Source organism: Petromyzon marinus, unplaced genomic scaffold (assembly GCF_048934315.1).
Source record: "Petromyzon marinus isolate PM22_M1 ecotype Great Lakes invasive population unplaced genomic scaffold, UKy_Petmar_22M1.pri1.0 PM_G_Scaffold_2, whole genome shotgun sequence".
Classification (NCBI taxonomy): Eukaryota; Metazoa; Chordata; class Hyperoartia; order Petromyzontiformes; family Petromyzontidae; genus Petromyzon; species Petromyzon marinus.
The window spans coordinates 1,879,706-1,901,288 of NW_027422761.1; the positions used below are offsets into that span (position 1 = coordinate 1,879,706).

The 21,583-nt window shown below is 49.9% G+C and overlaps 1 protein-coding gene and 1 long non-coding RNA gene across 2 annotated transcripts; both read right to left on the reverse strand.

Moving 5' to 3' along the window:
- Nucleotides 1-8,843: 8,843 nt before the first annotated feature.
- Nucleotides 8,844-10,513, reverse strand: LOC142912319 (uncharacterized). Its single transcript, XR_012934041.1, has 3 exons — nt 10,452-10,513; nt 9,321-9,422; nt 8,844-9,115 (listed from the first exon to the last, which is right to left on the reverse strand). It is a non-coding gene; the product is annotated as an uncharacterized LOC142912319 (long non-coding RNA).
- A 127-nt stretch (nt 10,514-10,640) lies between these two features.
- On the reverse strand, nt 10,641-18,946 carry LOC142912342 (uncharacterized). The gene is made up of 8 exons (XM_076060515.1): nt 18,803-18,946; nt 17,962-18,160; nt 17,396-17,574; nt 16,325-16,701; nt 15,954-16,119; nt 14,773-15,132; nt 11,640-11,723; nt 10,641-10,987 (listed from the first exon to the last, which is right to left on the reverse strand). Exons 1-8 carry the CDS (start codon nt 18,894-18,896, stop codon nt 10,641-10,643), a joined length of 1,806 nt encoding a protein of 601 aa, XP_075916630.1. The 5' UTR covers nt 18,897-18,946.
- Between the last annotated feature and the right edge of the window lie 2,637 nt (nt 18,947-21,583).

The window sequence follows — 21,583 nt, forward strand, 5'->3', positions numbered from 1 at the left end:
ACCCACCCACTCACCCACCCACCCACCCATTCATCCACTCACCAACTCACCCACTCACCCACCCACCCACCCATTCATCCACTCACTCACTCACCCACATACCCACCCACTCACCCACCCACTCACCCACCCACTCACCCACCCACCCATTGATCCACCCACCCACCCATTCAGCTTTGTTGATTGGAACTGAAAAGCTTGGTGACATTGTAGATAGGGGCTGCACCGTACGTGGCATGCCTGAGATGGTTATAACACGTGTGTCACTGGTGAGTGATTGGTGAGGGAGTTGGTGAGTGAGTTGGTGAGGGAGTGATTGGTGAGTGAGTTGGTGAGTGAGATGGTTATAACACGTGTGTCACTGGTGAGTGATTGGTGAGGGAGTTGGTGAGTGAGTTGGTGAGTGAGTTGGTTATAACACGTGTGTCACTGGTGACTGTGCACATTTACGAGTGTTCATGCGTGTTTCGGCAGTAAAGGGAGTTTGTCTCTCTGTCTCTCTCTCTCTTAAGTTGTACGTCTCGTTTGAAACGACACCCTCAGTTACAACTACATCACCAAACTGCGCCCAGCCACACATCACTAAAGTACACTACACACTACACTACACCACACTACCACACCACTCCACCACTGCAGTACACTACACACCACACTACACCACAATACCACACCACTACACCACTGCAGTACACTACACACTACACTACACCACAATACCACACCACTACAGTACACTACATACTACACTACACCACAATACCACACCACTTCACCACTGCAGTACATTACACACCACCACTACACCACAACACCACACCACGACTGTAACACGTACCACTACTACACCACACCATTACACACCACTACTACACCACACTACACACTACACCACACAACACCACCACACCACACAACACCACAACTCCACTACACCACACTACACCACACCACCACACTACACCACACCACACTACACCACTACTACACCACACTACACCACACCACAACTGTAACACGTTGTACCACCACTACTACACTACTACTACACCACACTACACCACACCACGACTGTAACACTTTGTACCACCACCACCACTACACCACGACTGCCCCGCGTACATTCTGACGGATTCTCACCCTGGACACCGACCGATGAGACGCTTCCCTTGGCGCCAGGGGCAGATGTGGTACAATAAAAGCGACCGGCGAAGGAATCCCCAGGTCTTGTCGGTGTTAGTTTGACACGTCCCCGTTGGCTGTCGCGACCAACGTCAACTCGTACAGCGAGCAGGAAACCGGGCGGAAAGTTCCTCCAGGATTTTATAATGACGACGACGACGATGAGCAGAGCTCTAAACTTATCGGCAAACTCTTACCAATTTGGCACGCGCACGCAGAGACAAAGATCCCCCGTGTAGCCTTAACAGACTGTAGGGGCAAGTGCTGTTAGCGAGCACCTATGAAGGCCGGAACGGTACACGAGGGGGCGGGTGGCCGGCACCACCCCTGGCCGCCTTTGTCTCCCCAGTGGCGATGTTTACACAACGCACCAGGGTACTCATGTAATGCCGAGTCGACCTAGGGGAGGCCCGGGACCGGTTCAGATGATCGTCGCCGGCGGCATCGGCCGTGAGCGGGAATCGAACCCCGGGTCACCACCACCTGACACACACCACGTGACACACACCACCTCACACACACCACCTCACTCACCACCTCACACGCACCACCTCACACACACCACCTCACACACCACCTCACACACACCACCACACACACACCACGTGACACACCACCTCACACACACCACCTGACACACCACGTGACACACCACCTCACACAAACCACCTCACACACACCACCTGACACTGTTGTATCTAGGCCCCTTTTCCATCTTAATGTTAACAGGTAATTTTCCGATACATATAGATACATGTTTCTATTGTTTTTTTTTATAATAATGAATAAAAACACCAAACCAGGCCTCCGCATGGCATGTGGAGGTTCTCTTTACCATGACCCACTAACACGATTTTGACATTAAGAGCCCTCCCAGGGTCAGAGGGAGCAGATAGAGAGCAGAGCACAGCGAATTGCAAGGGGCTGACGTAAACACACCAAGCCAGGGTCACTGGGAGTTTGCGTTAGCCTAGATATAGTTCAGTCAAAAAGCTGATTGGTTCTACATTACTATTAAAGTAACTTAAAATCGGAATTCAACGACAGGGTAGGCTAAAGTTATTGATCTTCTCACCAACTTCAATTGAACCCTGCCAATAGCTACATCAATGTAACCATCAACCGTCTATTGGTTTAACATTAAATCTATTTTCATATTTTAATAATTTTTATACGACTGGACCCAAAGCCTATAACAATCAGGTTTTCCGAAGTCAACATGAATGTTCTAACCCAGACATGAGCGAATAATGAGCAGAGTGGATATAAGGTTGGAGAAGAAAGGAAAATAAGCGCAGCAAACTGCAAACGTAGGCAAAAAGCCAGGAACAACCAACCAACCTAACAACAGCAAGCCGGGGCTAGACAGGCCATCAAATTAGATAAATCCCGGGGTCAGAGGTCACAGACCAAGGGCTGAGAGGCAGACGAAAACCAGAACTGACTCCAGGGCTAACCCGCCCTCACCTACACGGAGTGACGGAAATTAATGAGGCCTTGAATTGGCGGCATCAGCGAAAACAGCGGTCACCACGCGCTAGAGAGAGTGAGGGCCAAAGAGTGTAGAGCAGTGGTTCTTAACCTGGGTTCGATCGAACCCCAGGGGTTCGGTGAGTCGATCTCAGGGGTTCGGCAGAGCCCCCGCCACGGAGGTCCGGACACACTTGAATTATTGTGTAAATTTGTGATAACACACACGGCCCGCTTGGCCATCACTGGCTGCAGATGATCATGCTACACTGCTTGGCCAATCAGCGCTGCGGGGAATTTAGTGCGTACTCAGTAGTCAACGTGTGACTGTTGTTGTCGTACGTCGTGTGATTTCTTTAATATTTTATCCATACTAACTATGTCGGGCAAAAGAAGAAAGTGGTCGGACGAATATGTACAACATGGATTCTCATGTATCACGGAACGTGATGGGAGTGAGCGTCCTATCTGCATGATTTGCAACGCCAAGTTGAGCAACTCTAGTCTTGCACCGGCAAAACTAAAGGAACACTTCTTGAAGCTGCATGGAGACGGAGAATACAAGAACACAACACTTGCTGAATTCAGGGTGAAGAGAGCCAGATTCCATGAAAGGGCCTCTCTGCCTGCTCTTGGATTTGTACCTGTTAACAAACCGATCCTGACAGCATCGTACAAAGTTGCTTACCTGATCGCAAAGCAGGGCAAGCCACACACCATTGGTGAAACACTTGTGAAACCAGCTGCATTAAAGATGGCGAATCTGATACTCGGAACAGCGGCCGAAGGTAAATTATCCCAAATTCCCCTTTCAAATGACACCATCAGTGACAGAATAGAAGACATGAGTAAAGACATCTTGGCTCAAGTAGTCGCGGATCTGATTTCAAGCCCGGCAAAATTCAGCCTTCAACTCGACGAAACCACAGACGTTTCTGATCTAAGCCAGCTTGCTGTTTTTGTACGCTATGTGAAAGACGACATGATAAAAGAAGAGTTTTTATTTTGTAAGCCTCTTACAACAACAACGAAGGCAGCCGATGTGAAGAAGCTTGTGGATGACTTCTTCAGAGACAACAATCTTTCATGGGATATGGTTTCTGCAGTTTGTACGGACGGAGCTCCAGTCATGCTGGGAAGAAAGTCTGGTTTTGGTGCGCTAGTAAAGGCCGATGCACCACACATCATTGTGACGCATTGTATTCTGCACAGGCATGCGTTGGCAACAAAAACCTTACCTCCAAAAATGGCAGAAGTATTAAAAACTGTGGTGGAATGTGTGAACTATGTGCGAAAAAGTGCTCTGAGGCACCGCATCTTCAGTGAGCTGTGTAAAGAAATGGGCTCTGAATTTGAGGTACTTCTGCTCCATTCTAATATTCGGTGGTTATCCCGGGGACAGGTGCTGAATCGTGTTTTTGCCATGCGTGTGGAATTAGCCCTGTTTTTGCAAGAGCACCAACACTGCCATGCAGATTGCTTCAAAAATCCTGAGTTCATTCTCATTTTAGCGTACATGGCTGATATATTCGCAGCTCTCAATCATCTCAATCAGCAGATGCAGGTTGGTGGAGTCAATATCATGGAAGCGGAAGAACACCTGAAGGCTTTTCAAAAAAAGCTACCGTTATGGAAACGACGAACAGAGAACAATAACTTCGCAAACTTCCCGCTTCTGGACGACTGTGCAAGTAAGATCGAAGATGTGTCTGGAATCGGAGATATTTCTGTATCCACGGAACTGAAGCAAACAATTGCTACGCACTTAGATGAGCTTGCAAAGTCTCTCGACGGATATTTCCCTACAAGAGAGTCATATCCAGCATGGGTGAGACAGCCGTTCACGTTTGCTGTTGAAACAGATGTCAATGATGAATTCCTCGACGAAATCATTGAAATTCAGCAGAGCCAGGTTCAACAGCAACTCTTCAGAACAACAACGCTCTCAACGTTTTGGTGTCGACAAATGAACAAGTATCCAGTTATTGCTAAGAAAGCCCTGGATTTTTTTATACCATTTGTTACAACATATCTTTGTGAGCAATCCTTTTCGAGGATGCTGGACATAAAAACGAAGAAAAGGAACAGACTTTGCTGTGAAAATGACATGAGAGTGGCACTTGCCAAGGTGAAGCCACGCATATCTGAACTGATCTCTCAAAGGCAACAGCAGAAGTCACATTGATTTCCAGGTATGTAATTTGTTGTGAGTTTATGCATTGTGTTGGTTTTATTCTTTGAACAAGGTAATGTTCATGCACAGCTCATTTTGTGTACCAGTAAAAAACATATCTATGTCTTGAATTTGAAAAAAAATCACATTTTATTTTTCACTAAAGAGGGGTTCGGTGAATGCGCATATGAAACTGGTGGGGTTCGGTACCTCCAACAAGGTTAAGAACCACTGGTGTAGTGTATAGTGTAGTGTATCGTGTAGTGTATAGTAGTGTATAGTGTACAGTGTATTGTATAGTGTATAGTGTAGTGTATAGTGTAGTGTATAGTGTAATGTATAGTGTAGTGTATAGTGTAGTGTACAGTATAGTGTAGTATATATAGTGTAGTGCATAGTGTAATGCATAGTGTAGTGTGTAGTGTAGTGTAGTACACTAGCACATCACACTGGTGGGTTAGCGAGCCAAGCAACAACATTTGCACTCTGGACACCGTGACATTTCGCCAGCAATCACAACAACCAGCTTCGTCAGGCGACAGCCACATTTGTGCATTTATTCATTCACACAATCTAACCCGGCTGATATCGGCTTGCCGAAAACCAACAGCGTCAAACTACGAAAGTGCCGCGGCATCGTGGGAGCGGCCGATGAAACTGGCCGGGTTCGGGGAGAAATAAAAAAACCGGGACGCTGACGTGGCGCACGAAGGCTCACGGCGTTGTACGCGCCATCGTGACGCCGCTTGTCGCCCCGGTAAAACAATAATATAAACACGCGGAACTCCCTCTCGGTGCCGGACGTCGTGACGGACCGTGCCGATTTCGCCGCTCGTTGACCCCCGGCCACGCGAAGGCGAATTTAAATTCTCCCCCCACCCCCCCACCCCCCTCTCACCTGGCTCCCTGGCACCACGCCCAGTCGCCTCCCGTCCAGCGGCACACCAACGCCGGGGGAAAGCGCTGGGAGGTGAGAGACCGTCGCGAAGACTAAAATAAAATAACAAAAAACTGCGTCCGGTAACAGAGAGCTCGTAAAACAAAATTCCCACCCCCCAAAAAAAGTGAAAAACCAAACTCGGGGCACCGATTGTAACCGGCACGAGGCAAATATCCCCCAATGCTGAAAAACATCGCTCAGTTGGGATCATCTTCTTTGGTTCTTTCGGTAAAGTCACGTAGAATGGGAATAAAATAATAAATTGATAAAATAAAATAACAATAATATTCTCACGACGTTTCGGCCACAACACAAGCGGCCTTCATCAGGTGAAGGGGCGAGACTGTCTGGTAGGACAGCGCTGGAGTGAAAGAGCCACGTTCAGATCACGGCCTTTAAGCTGTGTGAGAGGAACAAAGCGCCTTGACAAAGGAATTAGCATATAATTTAGCATTGAAATGGCTGAATGATTAGCTTGTGGCTGGTCACAGAAATAGCTATGTTAAAAGTTAAAGCATACACATCCGCAGAGGCACCCATTGTTAAAGGAATTAGCATAGAATTTAGCATTGAAATAGCTAAGTTAAGGCATACACATCCGCAGAGGCACCCCTTGACAATGGAATTAGCATAGAATTTAGCATTGAAATAGCTGAGTGATTAGCTTGTAGCTGCTACAGAAATAGATACGTTAAAGTCAGAGCATACACATTCACCGAGGCACTTAGTACAAATCAAACAGGAGAATTTAGCATTGAAATAACTAGGCGAATTTAGCATTGAAATAACTGAGTGATTAGCTAGTGACTGGTCACAGAAATGACTACACATCTGAGCTATTCACAGTACTATATAGTGAACCAATAAAAACGAAAATATAAATTACCTTCATGTTATCAATAAACTCTATATTCTCCAATCAGCTAAGCTACCAACAATAAGTCGTTATATATCACAATGCTATATGGCGAAAAAATGGGTGGATTCTTACCCTCAAATTTCAGCACCACGGATAGCTACGGGCCCCATTCAGACGGACGAGTTCGTCCATGGTCGGAACAGAGGAGGGGGAGAGAGACAGCTGCGAGGCCCTAGTATACTCCATGTTGTAAAACTATACCATTAACCGTGGTGTGAGAGGAATTAAGAGGCAATGCTGGCGAAAGAGCTGCGGTCTGAAGGTCATCGTAAAAATACAATTAATTAAGAACAGAAATGATTTAAAACATCTTTCCAGTGGTTACTAAGCCTGAATCCATCTTCTCAGTTGAAATTGTCTCTGTGCTTGTATATGTGAATGGCCTCATGAACGAATCTCTCATGGTAGCCGGTTGGTTTGCAAAGAACCTCCGTCTTGGAGAAGTCAATGTCATGTGAGCCCACTGAATTATAACAGTGATCTGCCACGGCAGAGGAGTTCGTCCTACCGTGTTTCAAGTCTGCTTTATGTTCGCGGATGCGGTCCGAGATATGTCTTTTGGTTTCTCCAATGTAGCTACTACCACAGAGGCACTTTAGTTTGTAAACGCCCGGGTACTGTATGTCTGGAACAGCATCTTTTACAGATGGAACTAAATCACGGATTTTATGTACTGTGTTGAACCATCACCTTACCCTACATTGCAGGGGTCACTAAAAAGATCTCCAAAATCCTGAATAAACACAAGATCCAGGTCCGATTCAACACAGTACATAAAATCCGTGATTTAGTTCCATCTGTAAAAGATGCTGTTCCAGACATACAGTACCGGGGCGTTTACAAACTAAAGTGCCTCTGTGGTAGTAGCTACATTGGAGAAACCAAAAGACATATCTCGGACCGCATCCGCGAACATAAAGCAGACTTGAAACACGGTAGGACGAACTCCTCTGCCGTGGCAGATCACTGTTATAATTCAGTGGGCTCACATGACATTGACTTCTCCAAGACGGAGGTTCTTTGCAAACCAACCGGCTACCATGAGAGATTCGTTCATGAGGCCATTCACATATACAAGCACAGAGACAATTTCAACCGAGAAGATGGATTCAGGCTTAGTAACCACTGGAAAGATGTTTTAAATCATTTCTGTTCTTAATTAATTGTATTTTTACGATGACCTTCAGACCGCAGCTCTTTCGCCAGCATTGCCTCTTAATTCCTCTCACACCACGGTTAATGGTATAGTTTTACAACATGGAGTATACTAGGGCCTCGCAGCTGTCTCTCTCCCCCTCCTCTGTTCCGACCATGGACGAACTCGTCCGTCTGAACGGGGCCCGTAGCTATCCGTGGTGCTGAAATTTGAGGGTAAGAATCCACCCATTTTTTCGCCATATAGCATTGTGATATATAACGACTTATTGTTGGTAGCTTAGCTGATTGGAGAATATAGAGTTTATTGATAACATGAAGGTAATTTATATTTTAGTTTTTATTGGTTCACTATATAGTACTGTGAATAGCTCAGATGTGTAGTCATTTCTGTGACCAGTCACTAGCTAATCACTCCGTTATTTCAATGCTAAATTCGCCTAGTTATTTCGATGCTAAATTCTCCTGTTTGATTTGTACTAAGTGCCTCGGTGAATGTGTATGCTCTGACTTTAACGTAGCTATTTCTGTAGCAGCTACAAGCTAATCACTCAGCTATTTCAATGCTAAATTCTATGCTAATTCCATTGTCAAGGGGTGCCTCTGCGGATGTGTATGCCTTAACTTAGCTATTTCAATGCTAAATTCTATGCTAATTCCTTTAACAATGGGTGCCTCTGCGGATGTGTATGCTTTAACTTTTAACATAGCTATTTCTGTGACCAGCCACAAGCTAATCATTCAGCCATTTCAATGCTAAATTATATGCTAATTCCTTTGTCAAGGCGCTTTGTTCCTCTCACACAGCTTAAAGGCCGTGATCTGAACGTGGCTCTTTCACTCCAGCGCTGTCCTACCAGACAGTCTCGCCCCTTCACCTGATGAAGGCCGCTTGTGTTGTGGCCGAAACGTCGTGAGAATATTATTGTTATTTTATTTTATCAATTTATTATTTTATTCTCATTCTACGTGACTTTACCGAAAGAACCAAACAAGATGAATCATTGCAGTCACGAAAGCTTTAAATCGAAATTCAGTTGGGATCAAACAACAACAACAAATCTTCTTGGTTCTTTCGGGGGGGGTTCACCCGCTCGCGAAGCGACAAGCCCCGGCGTTGCCCCGGCAACCACGGCAAGATGGGGCGTGGCAAGGTGGAGCACGGCAAGGTGGAGCACGGCAAGGTGGAGCACTCTCGCTCCTCCCCCCCCCCACCCCGAGCCGCTTCTCAAAAATCTTCCTCCCTCGCCTCGTCGTCATCTTCGTCTTTGAAAACCTGCGGGGGTCGGAATAAATTAGAGAGACGGTGACCGACCCCACCCACCCCCCCCCTGGGGTGGCCAGAAGCGGATCGCTCACTCAGCCTAAGCAGGAGCATCGGTGATGTGGGCGGACACTCGCTCACCGCTCGCTCGCTCACCGCTCACCGCTCGCTCGCTCACCGCTCGCTCACCGCTCACTCACCACCCACCCCTCCTCACCGCGTAGTCGTAGCTTCCAGCTCCGCTGTCTTGGTGCTGAGGCTGCGGTGGCAACTCGTGCAGCCCTTCATCCGCCTTGTTGCCACTCTCTAGCGTTAGCAACTACACACGGAGCATCCCCACAACACGCACAGTGTGTGGTGAATCTGTGGGTCTCTGTGTGTGGTGAGTCTGTGGGTCTCTGTATGGTGAGTCTGTGGGTCTCTGTGTGGTGAGTCTATGGGTCTCTGTGTGGTGAGTCTGTGGGTCTCTGTGTGTGGTGAGTCTGTGGGTCTCTGTATGGTGAGTCTGTGGGTCTCTGTGTGGTGAGTCTATGCGTCTCTGTGTGGTGAGTCTGTGGGTCGCTGTGTGGTGAGTCTGTGGGTCTCTGTGTGGTGAGTCTGTGGGTCTCTCTGTGTGGTGAGTCTATGGGTCTCTGTGTGGTGAGTCTGTGGGTCTCTGTGTGGTGAGTCTGTGGGTCTCTGTGTGAGTCTGTGGGTCTCTGTGTGGTGAGTCTATGGGTCTCTGTGTGGTGAGTCTGTGGGTCTCTGTGTGGTGAGTCTATGGGTCTCTGTGTGGTGAGTCTGTGGGTCTCTCTGTGTGGTGAGTCTATGGGTCTCTGTGTGGTGAGTCTGTGGGTCTCTGTGTGGTGAGTCTGTCGGTCTCTGTGTGAGTCTGTGGGTCTCTGTGTGGTGAGTCTATGGGTCTCTGTGCGGTGAGTCTGTGGGTCTCTGTGTGGTGAGTCTATGGGTCTCTGTGTGGTGAGTCTGTGGGTCTCTGTGTGGTGAGTCTATGGGTCTCTGTGTGGTGAGTCTGTGGGTATTATTTTGGCAATCGTCATCAGGAGGAGAAAAGAGGGGGATGAAAGCCGCTGAAGCAGCAGGCTGTTTTAAAGTTTTAAAGTTGGGTGTAGCCCAAGGGTCATAAACAAAGTGGGCACAACTTTACCGAAAGACCCAAAGAAAATGAATTCCTGCAGTCACGAAAGCTTTAGGTCGAGTCTAACTGTGTCTCTGTATATACACTACACTACTATATACTACACTATACACTACACTACTATACACTACACTACTATACACTACACTACACAGAATACGGAGAGAGACACGGATGGACTGGGCCTCTGTGTCCTGGCGGTGTGCCACTCACGGAGCCACGGTCGCCCGCCGCGTTTCTCTGCGGTGCCTTGGGGAGCGTGGGGGGATCCTCCGTGCACGCATGTGGGTAGTGGGGGGGTGGTGGGGTAGTGGTGGGGGGGGGGCACAGCGGCAGGTCGTCACACAGACGACCCCGCGGGCACCGCCGACGTCCGCCCGACGTCCGAGAGAAGCGAGCGACTCACGAGGGGCCCCAGGGCTCGTGACGACGCTGACGCTGACGGCGGTGGCGGTAGAGCAGCAGCAGCGTGGCCACCAGGGCGAGGGACACGGCGAGGATCGCGGCCGGAGCGGCCCAGCTGGCCCGGCCCGCCGCCGCTGCCGCCGCAGAATTCTCTGCGTGGCCAAACGGTCCCCCGCGTGGCGTCAGCGTGCCGCCGTAGTACGACGACAACCGCCGCGATGACCACACGCGCCAGGCTAGGTGCGCTTTGAGGCTCGCGGCGCTCGCACCCGGGCGTTGCGGGTCGAGGGAGCGAGACGGAGGGACGGACGGAGACAAAGTTCCCCCGTGAAGGCCCTGGCGGACTGTCAGGGCGGGTGCTGTTAGCGAGTATCAGCAGCTGTGAAGGCCGTGATTGTGACAAACGAGGCGATGGGTGGCCAGAACAGGGACACACACACACGCACACGCAATACACACACATGCACATGGACACACACACACGCACACGAACACACACACGTACACACACACACGAACACACACGCACACACACACACGGACACACACGCACACACACACACATGCATGCACACGCACAGACACGCACACACACACGAACAGACATGCATGCACACACACACACACACACGGACACGCACACACGCACCAACACACACACACGTACACACACGCACCAACACACACACACGAACACACACACACGCACACACACGCACACGGACACACACGCACACACACGCACACACACATGCATGCACACGCACACGGACAGACACGCACACGCACACACACACGAACAGACATGCATGCACACACACACGGACACACACACGGACACGCACACACGCACCAACACACACACACACAAACCAACACACACACACGTCCACGGACACACACACACCCACACACACACACCCACACGTACATGCACACACACACACACACGTACACGGACACACACACATGCAACATTCAGAGATGTGAACAAACCTGTTCGTGTGTCCAGTTGCCTGTTCGGACCGAAAGTCGTGAGTTCAACCGGCGTGCAACAGACGGCGGTGGTGGCATCTACATCTGTAGAACGTGAAGAACCAGTGGCATTTACATCTGTAGAACGTGAAGAACCAGTGGCATCTACATCTGCAGAGCGTGAAGAACCAGTGGCATTAATATCAACAGAATACGAAAAAACAGTGACATGTACATCTGTAGCACGTAAAGAACCAGTGGCATCTACATCTGCTGAACGTGAAGAACCAGTGGCATCTACATCTGCAGAGCGTGAAGAACCAGTGGCATCTACATCTGCAGAGCGTGAAGAACCAGTGGCATCTACATCTGCAGAACGTGAAGAGAACGTCAATAACCAGTGGCATCTCCATCTGCAGAACGTGAAGAACCAGTGGCATCTACATCTGCAGAACGTGAAGAACCAGTGGCATCTACATCTGCAGAGCGTGAAGAACCAGTGGCATCTACATCTGCAGAAGATAATGAGCTTTGGGTCTCCATGTGAGTCTATGGGTCTCTGTGTGAGTAGTCTATGGGTCTCGGTGTGATGAGTCTATAGGTCTCTGTGTGAGTCTATGGGTCTCTGTGTGAGTAGTCTATGGGTGGCTGTGTGATGAGTCTATGGGTTTCTGTGTGAGTCTATGGGTCTCTCTGTGAGTAGTCTATGGGTCTCTGTGTGAGTAGTCTATGGGTGTCTGTGTGAGTAGTCTATGGGTGTCTGTGTGATGAGTCTATGGGTCTCTGTGTGAGTAGTCTATGGGTGTCTGTGTGATGAGTCTATGGGTCTCTGTGTGAGTAGTCTATGGGTCTCTGTGTGAGTAGTCTATGGGTGTCTGTGTGAGTAGTCTATGGGTGTCTGTGTGAGTAGTCTATGGGTCTCTGTGTAAGTAGTCTATGGGTCTCTGTGTGAGTAGTCTATGGGTGTCTGTGTGAGTAGTCTATGGGTGTCTGTGTGAGTAGTCTATGGGTCTCTGTGTAAGTAATCTATGGGTCTCTGTGTGATGAGTCTATGGGTCTCTGTGTGAGTAGTCTATGGGTCTCTGTGTGATGAGTCTATGGGTCTCTGTGTGAGTAGTCTATGGGTGTCTGTGTGATGAGTCTATGGGTCTCTGTGTGAGTAGTCTATGGGTCTCTGTGTGAGTAGTCTATGGGTGTCTGTGTGAGTAGTCTATGGGTGTCTGTGTGAGTAGTCTATGGGTCTCTGTGTAAGTAGTCTATGGGTCTCTGTGTGAGTAGTCTATGGGTGTCTGTGTGAGTAGTCTATGGGTGTCTGTGTGAGTAGTCTATGGGTCTCTGTGTAAGTAATCTATGGGTCTCTGTGTGATGAGTCTATGGGTCTCTGTGTGAGTAGTCTATGGGTCTCTGTGTGATGAGTCTATGGGTCTCTGTGTGAGTAGTCTATGGGTGTCTGTGTGATGAGTCTATGGGTCTCTGTGTGAGTAGTCTATGGGTGTCTGTGTGATGAGTCTATGGGTCTCTGTGTGAGTAGTCTATGGGTCTCTGAGTGAGTAGTCTATGGTGTCTGTGTGATGAGTCCATGGGTCTCTGTGTGAGTAGTCTATGGGTGTCTGTGTGAGTCTATGGGTCTCTGTGTGAGTAGACTATGGGTCTCTGTGTGAGTCTATGGGTCTCTGTGTGAGTCTATGGGTCTCTGTGTGAGTAGTCTATGGGTGTCTGTGTGATGAGTCTATGGGTCTCTGTGTGAGTAGTCTATGGGTGTCTGTGTGAGTAGTCTATGGGTGTCTGTGTGAGTAGTCTATGGGTCTCAGTGTGAGTCTATGGGTCTCTGTGTGAGTAGTCTATGGGTGTCTGTGTGATGAGTCTATGGGTCTCTGTGTGAGTAGTCTATGGGTGACTGTGTGAGTAGTCTATGGGTGTTTGTGTGAGTAGTCTATGGGTCTCAGTGTGAGTCTATGGGTCTCTGTGTGTATGAGTCTATGGGTCTCTGTGTGAGTAGTCTATGGGTGTCTGTGTGATGAGTCTATGGGTCTCTGTGTGAGTAATCTATGGGTCTCTGTGTGAGTAGTCTATGAGTGTCTGTGTGAGTAGTCTATGGGTCTCTGTGTAAGTAGTCTATGGGTCTCTTTGTGAGTAGTCCATGGGTGTCTGTGTGAGTAGTCTATGGGTGTCTGTGTGAGTAGTCTATGGGTCTCTGTGTAAATATTCTATGGGTGTCTGTGTGAGTAGTCCATGGGTCTCTGTGTGAGTAGTCTATGGGTCTCTGTGTGATGAGTCTATGGGTCTCTGTGTGAGTATTCTATGGGTCTCTGTGTGAGTAGTCTATGGGTCTCTGTGTGAGTCTATGGGTCTCTGAGTGAGTAGTCTATGGGTGTCTGTGTGAGTAGTCTATGGGTCTCTGTGTGAGTCTATGGGTCTCTGTGTGAGTAGTCTATGGGTCTCTGTGTGAGTAGTCTATGGGTGTCTGTGTGAGTAGTCTATGGGTCTCTGTGTGAGTAGTCTATGGGTGTCTGTGTGAGTAGTCTATGGGTGTATGTGTGAGTCTATGGGTCTCTGTGTGAGTAGTCTATGGGTGTCTGTGTGAGTAGTCTATGGGTGTCTGTGTGAGTAGTCTATGGGTCTCTGTGTGAGTAGTCTATGGGTGTCTGTGTGAGTAGTCTATGGGTGTCTGTGTGAGTAGTCTATGGGTCTCTGTGTGAGTAGTCTATGGGTGTCTGTGTGAGTAGTCTATGGATCTCTGTGTGAGTAGTCTATGGATCTCTGTGTGAGTAGTCTATGGGTGTCTGTGTGAGTAGTCTATGGGTGTCTGTGTGAGTAGTCTATGGGTCTCTGTGTGAGTAGTCTATGGGTGTCTGTGTGAGTAGTCTATGGGTGTCTGTGTGAGTAGTCTATGGGTCTCTGTGTGAGTAGTCTATGGGTGTCTGTGTGAGTAGTCTATGGATCTCTGTGTGAGTAGTCTATGGATCTCTGTGTGAGTAGTCTATGGGTGTCTGTGTGAGTAGTCTATGGGTGTCTGTGTGAGTAGTCTATGGGTGTCTGTGTGAGTAGTCTATGGGTTTCTGTGTGAGTAGTCTATGGGTGTCTGCGTGAGTAGTCTATGGGTCTCTGCATGATGAGTCTATGGGTCTCTGCGTGGGGCAGTGTCAATCCTCACCGATGACAGAGAGGTTGACCCTCCCCTCGAAGTTGTCGTGGGGGAAGGTGGCCACGTGGCAGAGGAAGAGGCCCCCGTCGCCACCCCGCACGTCCAGCAGCTCCAGCGAGACGTCGCCGGGAGGCCCCCCAACGCGGAACCGCAGTCGGCCCGCGAGGGACGAGTTGGAGTACGCCGTGCCGTGCAGCGGGCTGAGTGCGGCCAAATTGGCCCCCGCCCAGACGTTGCCACGGGAGGCCTTCAGCCAGTTGGCCTGCACCACCACCACGGCCGCACCCCACAGAACGCAGCGCAGCAGCGCCACCTTCTGGCCGACCACCGCCGTGACCTGGCCGTCCGTGTCGACACCCACACGAGGGGCTGGGTGGGAAGACAACACAGAGACCCATAGACTACTCATAGAGACCCATAGACTACTCATAGAGACCCATAGACTACTCATAGAGAGCCATAAACTACTCACACAGACACCCATAGACTACTCACAGAGACCCATAGACTACTCATAGAGACCCATAGACTACTCACGCAGAGTCCCATAGACGACTTATAGACCGACAAGACTATTTACGCAGAGATCCATAGAGTACTCATAGAGACCCATAGACTATCTTCTTTGGTAATTTCGATAAAGTCACGTAGAATGAGAATAAAATAATAAATTGATAAAATAACACAATAATATTCTTACGACGTATCGGCCACAACACAAGCGGCCATCATCAGGTGAAGGGACGAGACTGTCTGGAGGACAGCGCTGGTCTGAGCGTGGCTGTGTTCGCTCCAGCGCTGTCCTCGTGTTCGCTCCAGCGCTGTCCTCCAGACAGTCTCGTCCCTTCACCTGATGAAGGCCGCTTGTGTTGTGGCCGAAACGTCGTGAGAATATTATTGTGTTATTTTATTTTATCAATTTATTTTATTCTCATTCTACGTGGTGACTTTACCGAAAGAACCAAAGATGAATCCTTGCAGTCACGAAAGCTTTAAATCGAAATCCATAGACTACTCATAGAAACTCATAGACTACTCACGCAGAGTCCCATAGACCACTCAGAGACCCACAAGACTACTCACACAGAGACCCATAGACCACTCATAGAGATCCACAAGACTACTCACACAGAGACCCACTTCACACGCACAAAAATACCTCTCACTCATTCACCCAGCCACCCACTCACCCACGGTGCTGTGTGGTGGAGGGACGGAGACACACGACAGTGGAGACCACTCCCCTGCCTTCCACCGTGGCAAGTCGGCTACCATTCTCACGCGGACACAGTACTCATCCTCGCGTCCCGGCAGAAGCATCATTCGGTGTTGGTACCGGCATCCGATGAAGCGCTCCTGGCAGTAAGCATCATCATCATCAGTAGTAGCAGCAGTAGTAGTAGCAGCAACAGCATCATCATCAGTAGTAGTAGCATCATCAGTAGTAGTGTCATTGGTAGTATCCTCATCATCAGTAGCAGCATCGCCACCCACCCACTCAACCACGCACATCTCCCGCCACAACCTCCCGACCCCCGTCACAACTCCCGCAATCTCTCACCGTGAGTTGAACGCCGCCTCTTGTCGAAATGTCAACCTGATGGTGGAACTTCACGTCGTGCGACACCAGCGCCCTCCACCCCCGCCCGACGGAGACCAACAACGACAGCTTCCGCACCTCCGGCTCTCCGTCGACCACCGCCTCCAACTCCCCAGCCACCCCAGGACCACCGTCATCACGGCGGTCATCGTCACCGCCGTCACGGTCATCGTCATCGCCGTCGTCGTTGTCGCTGTAGCCATCATCGTCGTTGTCTTCATCGTCACCCACAACACCGCACTCCTCATCCTCATCCTCACCACCATCGCCCTCCTCCTCCTCCTCCCCCCGCGTCAGTTTGTCGAGCCTCAGGGTGAACGACGAAGCGCTGAGCACAGCTGAGACACGGGAGAGGGGGGGTCATGGCGAGGGATGTTTGTGTGATCTCTCCCTGTCCTACAGAGTGAGTGAGTGCAGTTTGTGTGATCTCCCCCTGTCCTACAGAGTGTGTGAGTGGAGTTTGTGTGATCTCCCCCTGTCCTACAGAGTGAGTGGAGTTTGTGTGATCTCCCCCTGTCCTACAGAGTGAGTGAGTGGAGTTTGTGTGATCTCCCCCTGTGCTACAGAGTGAGTGAGTGGAGTTTGTGTGATCTCCCCCTGTCCTACAGAGTGAGTGAGTGGAGTTTGTGTGATCTCCCCCTGTGCTACAGAGTGAGTGAGTGGAGTTTGTGTGATCTCCCCCTGTCCTACAGAGTGAGTGGAGTTTGTGTGATCTCCCCTTGTGAGCCGAAGACACACACACAGGCAGAAAGAGTCACAGACATACACAGCGACACACACAAAGATGACAAAGATCCTCCGTGTAGCCTGAAAAATACCGTTGGGGCAAGTGCTGTTAGTGAGCACCAGACAGACACGGACAAAGAGAGACACAGAGAGAGAGACACAGAGAGACACACACACACAGAGACACAGAGAGACACAGAGAGACACACACACACAGACACAGAGAGAGACACACACACACAGAGACACAGAGAGAGAGACACACACACAGAGACACAGGCATATGTACAATCTCGTGCCACTCACTTTCCATCAAGGGCAGGACCACAACCGCGACCCAGGGTGAGGATCGTGACGGCGAGGATGAGAAGGAGAATCTCACACGGAGGAGGTAGCGGTCACCGGGATCGTCCAGCGCCGAGGAGACGTCGCACCGTGTCTCCGTTGTTGCAGCGCAGACGGTCTGCCAGCGGGCTCGTCTGAAGCTGCGCAGACAGAGACACAGGGAGGAGTGGTGAGGGTGGTGAGGAGCCAGTGGGTGAGAGAGACGTGTGTGTGTGTGAGTGAGTGGGTTGGTGGATGAGTGGGTTGGTGAGTGAGTGGGTGAGTGGGTTGGTGAGTGGGTGAATGGGTTGGTGAGTGAGTGGGTGAATGGGTGAGTGGGTGATTGAGTGGGTGAGTGAGTGGGTTGGTGAGTGAGTGGGTTGGTGAGTGGGTTGGTGAGTGAGTGGGTGGGTGAGTGGGTTGGTGAGTGAGTGGGTGAGTGGGTAAGTTGGTTGGTGAGTGAGTGGGTGAGTGGGTTGGTGAGTGAGTGGGTTAGTGAGTGGGTGAGTGGGTTGGTGAGTGAGTGGCTGAGTGAGTGAGCATCTCACAGTTTGCTCTGAACTCTGTATGTAACATTCAGGAACGTTGAGTTGGTCGTGGTCGTGGTGGTCGAGTTGATGGTTAAAGGATCAACAAGTGGGGGTCTATCCCCTCCATCCCCACTGGGAGCCGCTTCAACGGGGTCCCAGCAAAGGGTCGCCAGGAGGTCTCGAGACTCCAAACGAACATTCAGTGGGAACAGCGGAGCTGGGCAGATGGGGAAAAAACACTCAAGAGTGCGCTAACCACTGCACCACCACTCCTCACTCACACACAGTGCGTTAACCACTGCACCACCACTCCCCACACACTTACACACACAGTGTGCTAACCACTGCACCACCACTCCACACACACAGTGCGTTAACCACTGCACCACCACTCCCCACTCACACCCACACAGTGCGTTAACCACTGCACCACCACTCCCCACACACACACAGTGCGTTAACCACTGCACCACCACTCCCCACACACAGTGCGCTAACCACTGCACCACCACTCCCCACACACTCACAGTGCGCTAACCACTGCACCACCACTCCCCACTCACACACAGTGCGCTAACCACTGCACCACCACTCCCCACACACTCACACACAGTGCGCTAACCACTGCACCACCACTCCCCACTCACACACACACAGTGCGCTATCCACTGCACCACCACTCCCCACACACACACAGTGCGCTAACCACTGCACCACCACTCCACACTCACACAGTGCGCTAACCACTGTACCACCACTCCCCACTCACACTTACACAGTGCGCTAACCACTGCACCACCACTCTCCACACAATCACAACCTGGCACCCGATTTATCGACCACCTCGGGCTCTGCTCACCGTGGCTGCTGCACGTGACAAGGTGGTGGAGGAGGAGGAGAGGCAGGATGAAGGGGAAGAGTAGGCCAAGTTTGTAGAGTTTCGACATCGCCATTAACTCCACACGCAGCCACGCGCCCGCCTCACCCAAGTCACGTGCTGAGGAAATCGATTCAAGGTTAAATTAAAAACTCGGATCGATTCCTATGGGGATAACAAATGCGAATCGATAGTGGTCAAAAATGTAGCCGATGGCATCGATCCCTATTGGGACTGCATTGGAATTGACGTTGGTCGTGAGTGTAAAATGGAATCGAATACATTTTCGATAACATTGGAATTGATTATGGCGATTTGTTCTAATAACATAGGAATCGATCTAGCTAGTGATTTGAAGCGCATAGAATCGAATCCCATTGGGATACCTACAATGAGAATCGATTGTTAGAAAAGGAGAACGTTTAGAATCGATTCCTATTGAGAATGAATCAGAATCAGAAAGGGTATTCGCCATGAAAGTTCACACCGACACGGAAGTTACTTTGGCAGGATGGTGCATACATTCAACATATAGGAATCTAAAATCTTAAATAAGTTTTAAACAAGTCTTACTATAATAATAAGGATTAAAAGTCTAACTAACACCAAGGGGCTGAAGTATATAAAATTGAATAAATATCGAATATAAAATAGCTTTAAGATATAATTTAAAAAAATACAAATAGGTTAACATAGTTAATATCGGCAAGGTTTCATTATGTAGATAAAATGTTAACAGGCCAGCAGCAGATGGGAAGAAACTGTCTTTATGGCGTGAGGTTTTGGTCCTGATGGACCGAAGCCTTCTGCCGGAGGGGAGTAGCTGAAACAGAGAGTGTGTCCAGGGTGGGAGGAATCGGCCACAAATCTTCCTCGCTCGCCTCATGGTCCTTGTCGTGTGCAGGTCCTCGAGGGTTGGTAGATTGCAGGCAATCACCTTCTCAGCAGTGTGGATGATACGCTGCAGTCTGCTCTCGTCCTTGGCAGTGGCAGCAGCGTACCAGATGGTTATGGAGGAGGTGAGGATGGATTCAATGATCGCTGTATAGAATTGCACCATCATTGTCTTTGGCAGGTTGAATTTCTTCAGCTGCCGTAGAAAGTACATCCTCTGTTGAGCTCTCTTGGTGAGGGAGCTGATGTTCAGTTCCCACTTGAGGTCCCGGGAGAGAATAGTGCCCAGGAAGCGGAAGGACTCTACAATTTTGACTGGGGAGTCTAACAGGGTGATGGGGGTGAGGGGGGCTGTATTCTTCCTGAAGTCCACAACCATCTCAACTGTCTTTAGAGCATTTAGCTCTAAGTTGTTCTGGCTACACCAGGTCACCAGGTTGTCAGCTTCCCACCTATAGTCAGACTCATCCCCACCAGAGATCAGCCCAATGAGGGTGGTGTCGTCCGCAAACTTCAAGAGTTTGACGGACAGATGATTGGAGGTGCAGCTGTTGGTATACAGGGAGAAGAGCAGAGGGGAAAGGACGCAGCCCTGAGGAGTTCCGGTGCTGAAGGACTTGGAGTCGGAGATTTGTGTTCCCAGCTTAACGCACTGCTTCCTGTCAGACAGGAAGTGTGATCCATTTACAGGTGGTGTAGGGCACGTTCAGCTGGAAGAGCTTGTCCTGAAGCAGGGCAGGGATGATGGTGTTAAAGGCAGAGCTGAAGTCCACAAACAGGATCCTGGCGTAGGATGCTGGGGCGTCCAGATGCTGTAGGGTGAAGTGGAGGGCCATGTTAACTGCGTCGTCCACAGACCTGTTGGCTTTGTAGGCAAACTGAAGGGGGTCCAGGAGAGGGTCTGTGATGGCTTTGAGGTGTGCCAGGACCAGGCGCTCAAAATACTTCATTACCACAGATGTAAGGGCGACCGGTCTGTAATCATTTAGTCCTGTTGGCCTTAGCTTTTTGGGCACAGGGATGATGGTGGAGGACTTGAGACAGGCTGGTACATGGCATGTCTCCAGGGAGGTGTTAAAGATGTTGGTGAACACCGGAGACAGCTGGTCAGCGCAGTGCCTGAGGGTGGCTGGAGAGACAGAGACCGGCCCGGCTGCTTTGCGTGGATTCTGCCTCTTGAAAAGTCTATTAACTTCTCCCTCCTGAAAGGAGATAGTCGTCTCTGTAGTATTGGTGGGGGATGGGGCCTCTTGGGTTGGAAGGGGTGGTTCAGGACAGTCCAATTGTCTTTCAAATCTACAGTAGAACTCGTTCAGGTCGTTGGCTAGGCGGGAGTCGTTAGTGGTGTGGGGGGCTCTGGGTTTGTAGTTGGTGATCTGCCTGAGCCCTCTCCAGACAGAAGCAGCGTCGTTTGTAGAGAACTGGTGTTTTAGTCTCTCTGAGTACAGTCGTTTAGCCTCTCTCACCGCTTTGCTAAACCTGTTCTTCGACTCCTTGAATCTGTCTCTATCTCCACTCCTAAACGCTTCCTCCTTCTCCAACCTCAACCTTCTGAGCTTTGCTGAGAACCAGGGCTTATTGTTGTTAAAGTTCACCCTGGTACGTGTTGGGATACAGCAGTCCTCACAGAAGCTGATGTAGGACGTCACAGCCGCTGTGAGTTCATCCAGACTATTGGTAGCAGTCGTGAACATATCCCAGTCAGTACAGTCTAAGCACGCCCGCAAATCTTCCACAGCCTCACTGGTCCACTGTTTAGATGTCCTCACAGCAGGTTTACAGAGTTTTAGTTTCTGCCTGTATGCAGGAATCAGGTGGACTATGGCATGGTCAGAGTGTCCTAGTGCTGCTCGGGGGACGGCGTGGTAG

Excerpts from the sequence above, each read along its gene's own strand:
- LOC142912342 (XM_076060515.1), bottom strand. The coding sequence starts at position 18,896 with ATGGCGATGTCGAAACTCTACAAACTTGGCCTACTCTTCCCCTTCATC. Across the intron at positions 16,120-16,324 it reads GAGGCGGCGTTCAACTCACG|GAGCGCTTCATCGGATGCCG; the intron begins GTGAGAGATTGC and ends GCTTACTGCCAG. Across the intron at positions 15,133-15,953 it reads TCCACCACACAGCACCGTGG|CCCCTCGTGTGGGTGTCGAC; the intron begins GTGAGTGGGTGG and ends CTTCCCACCCAG.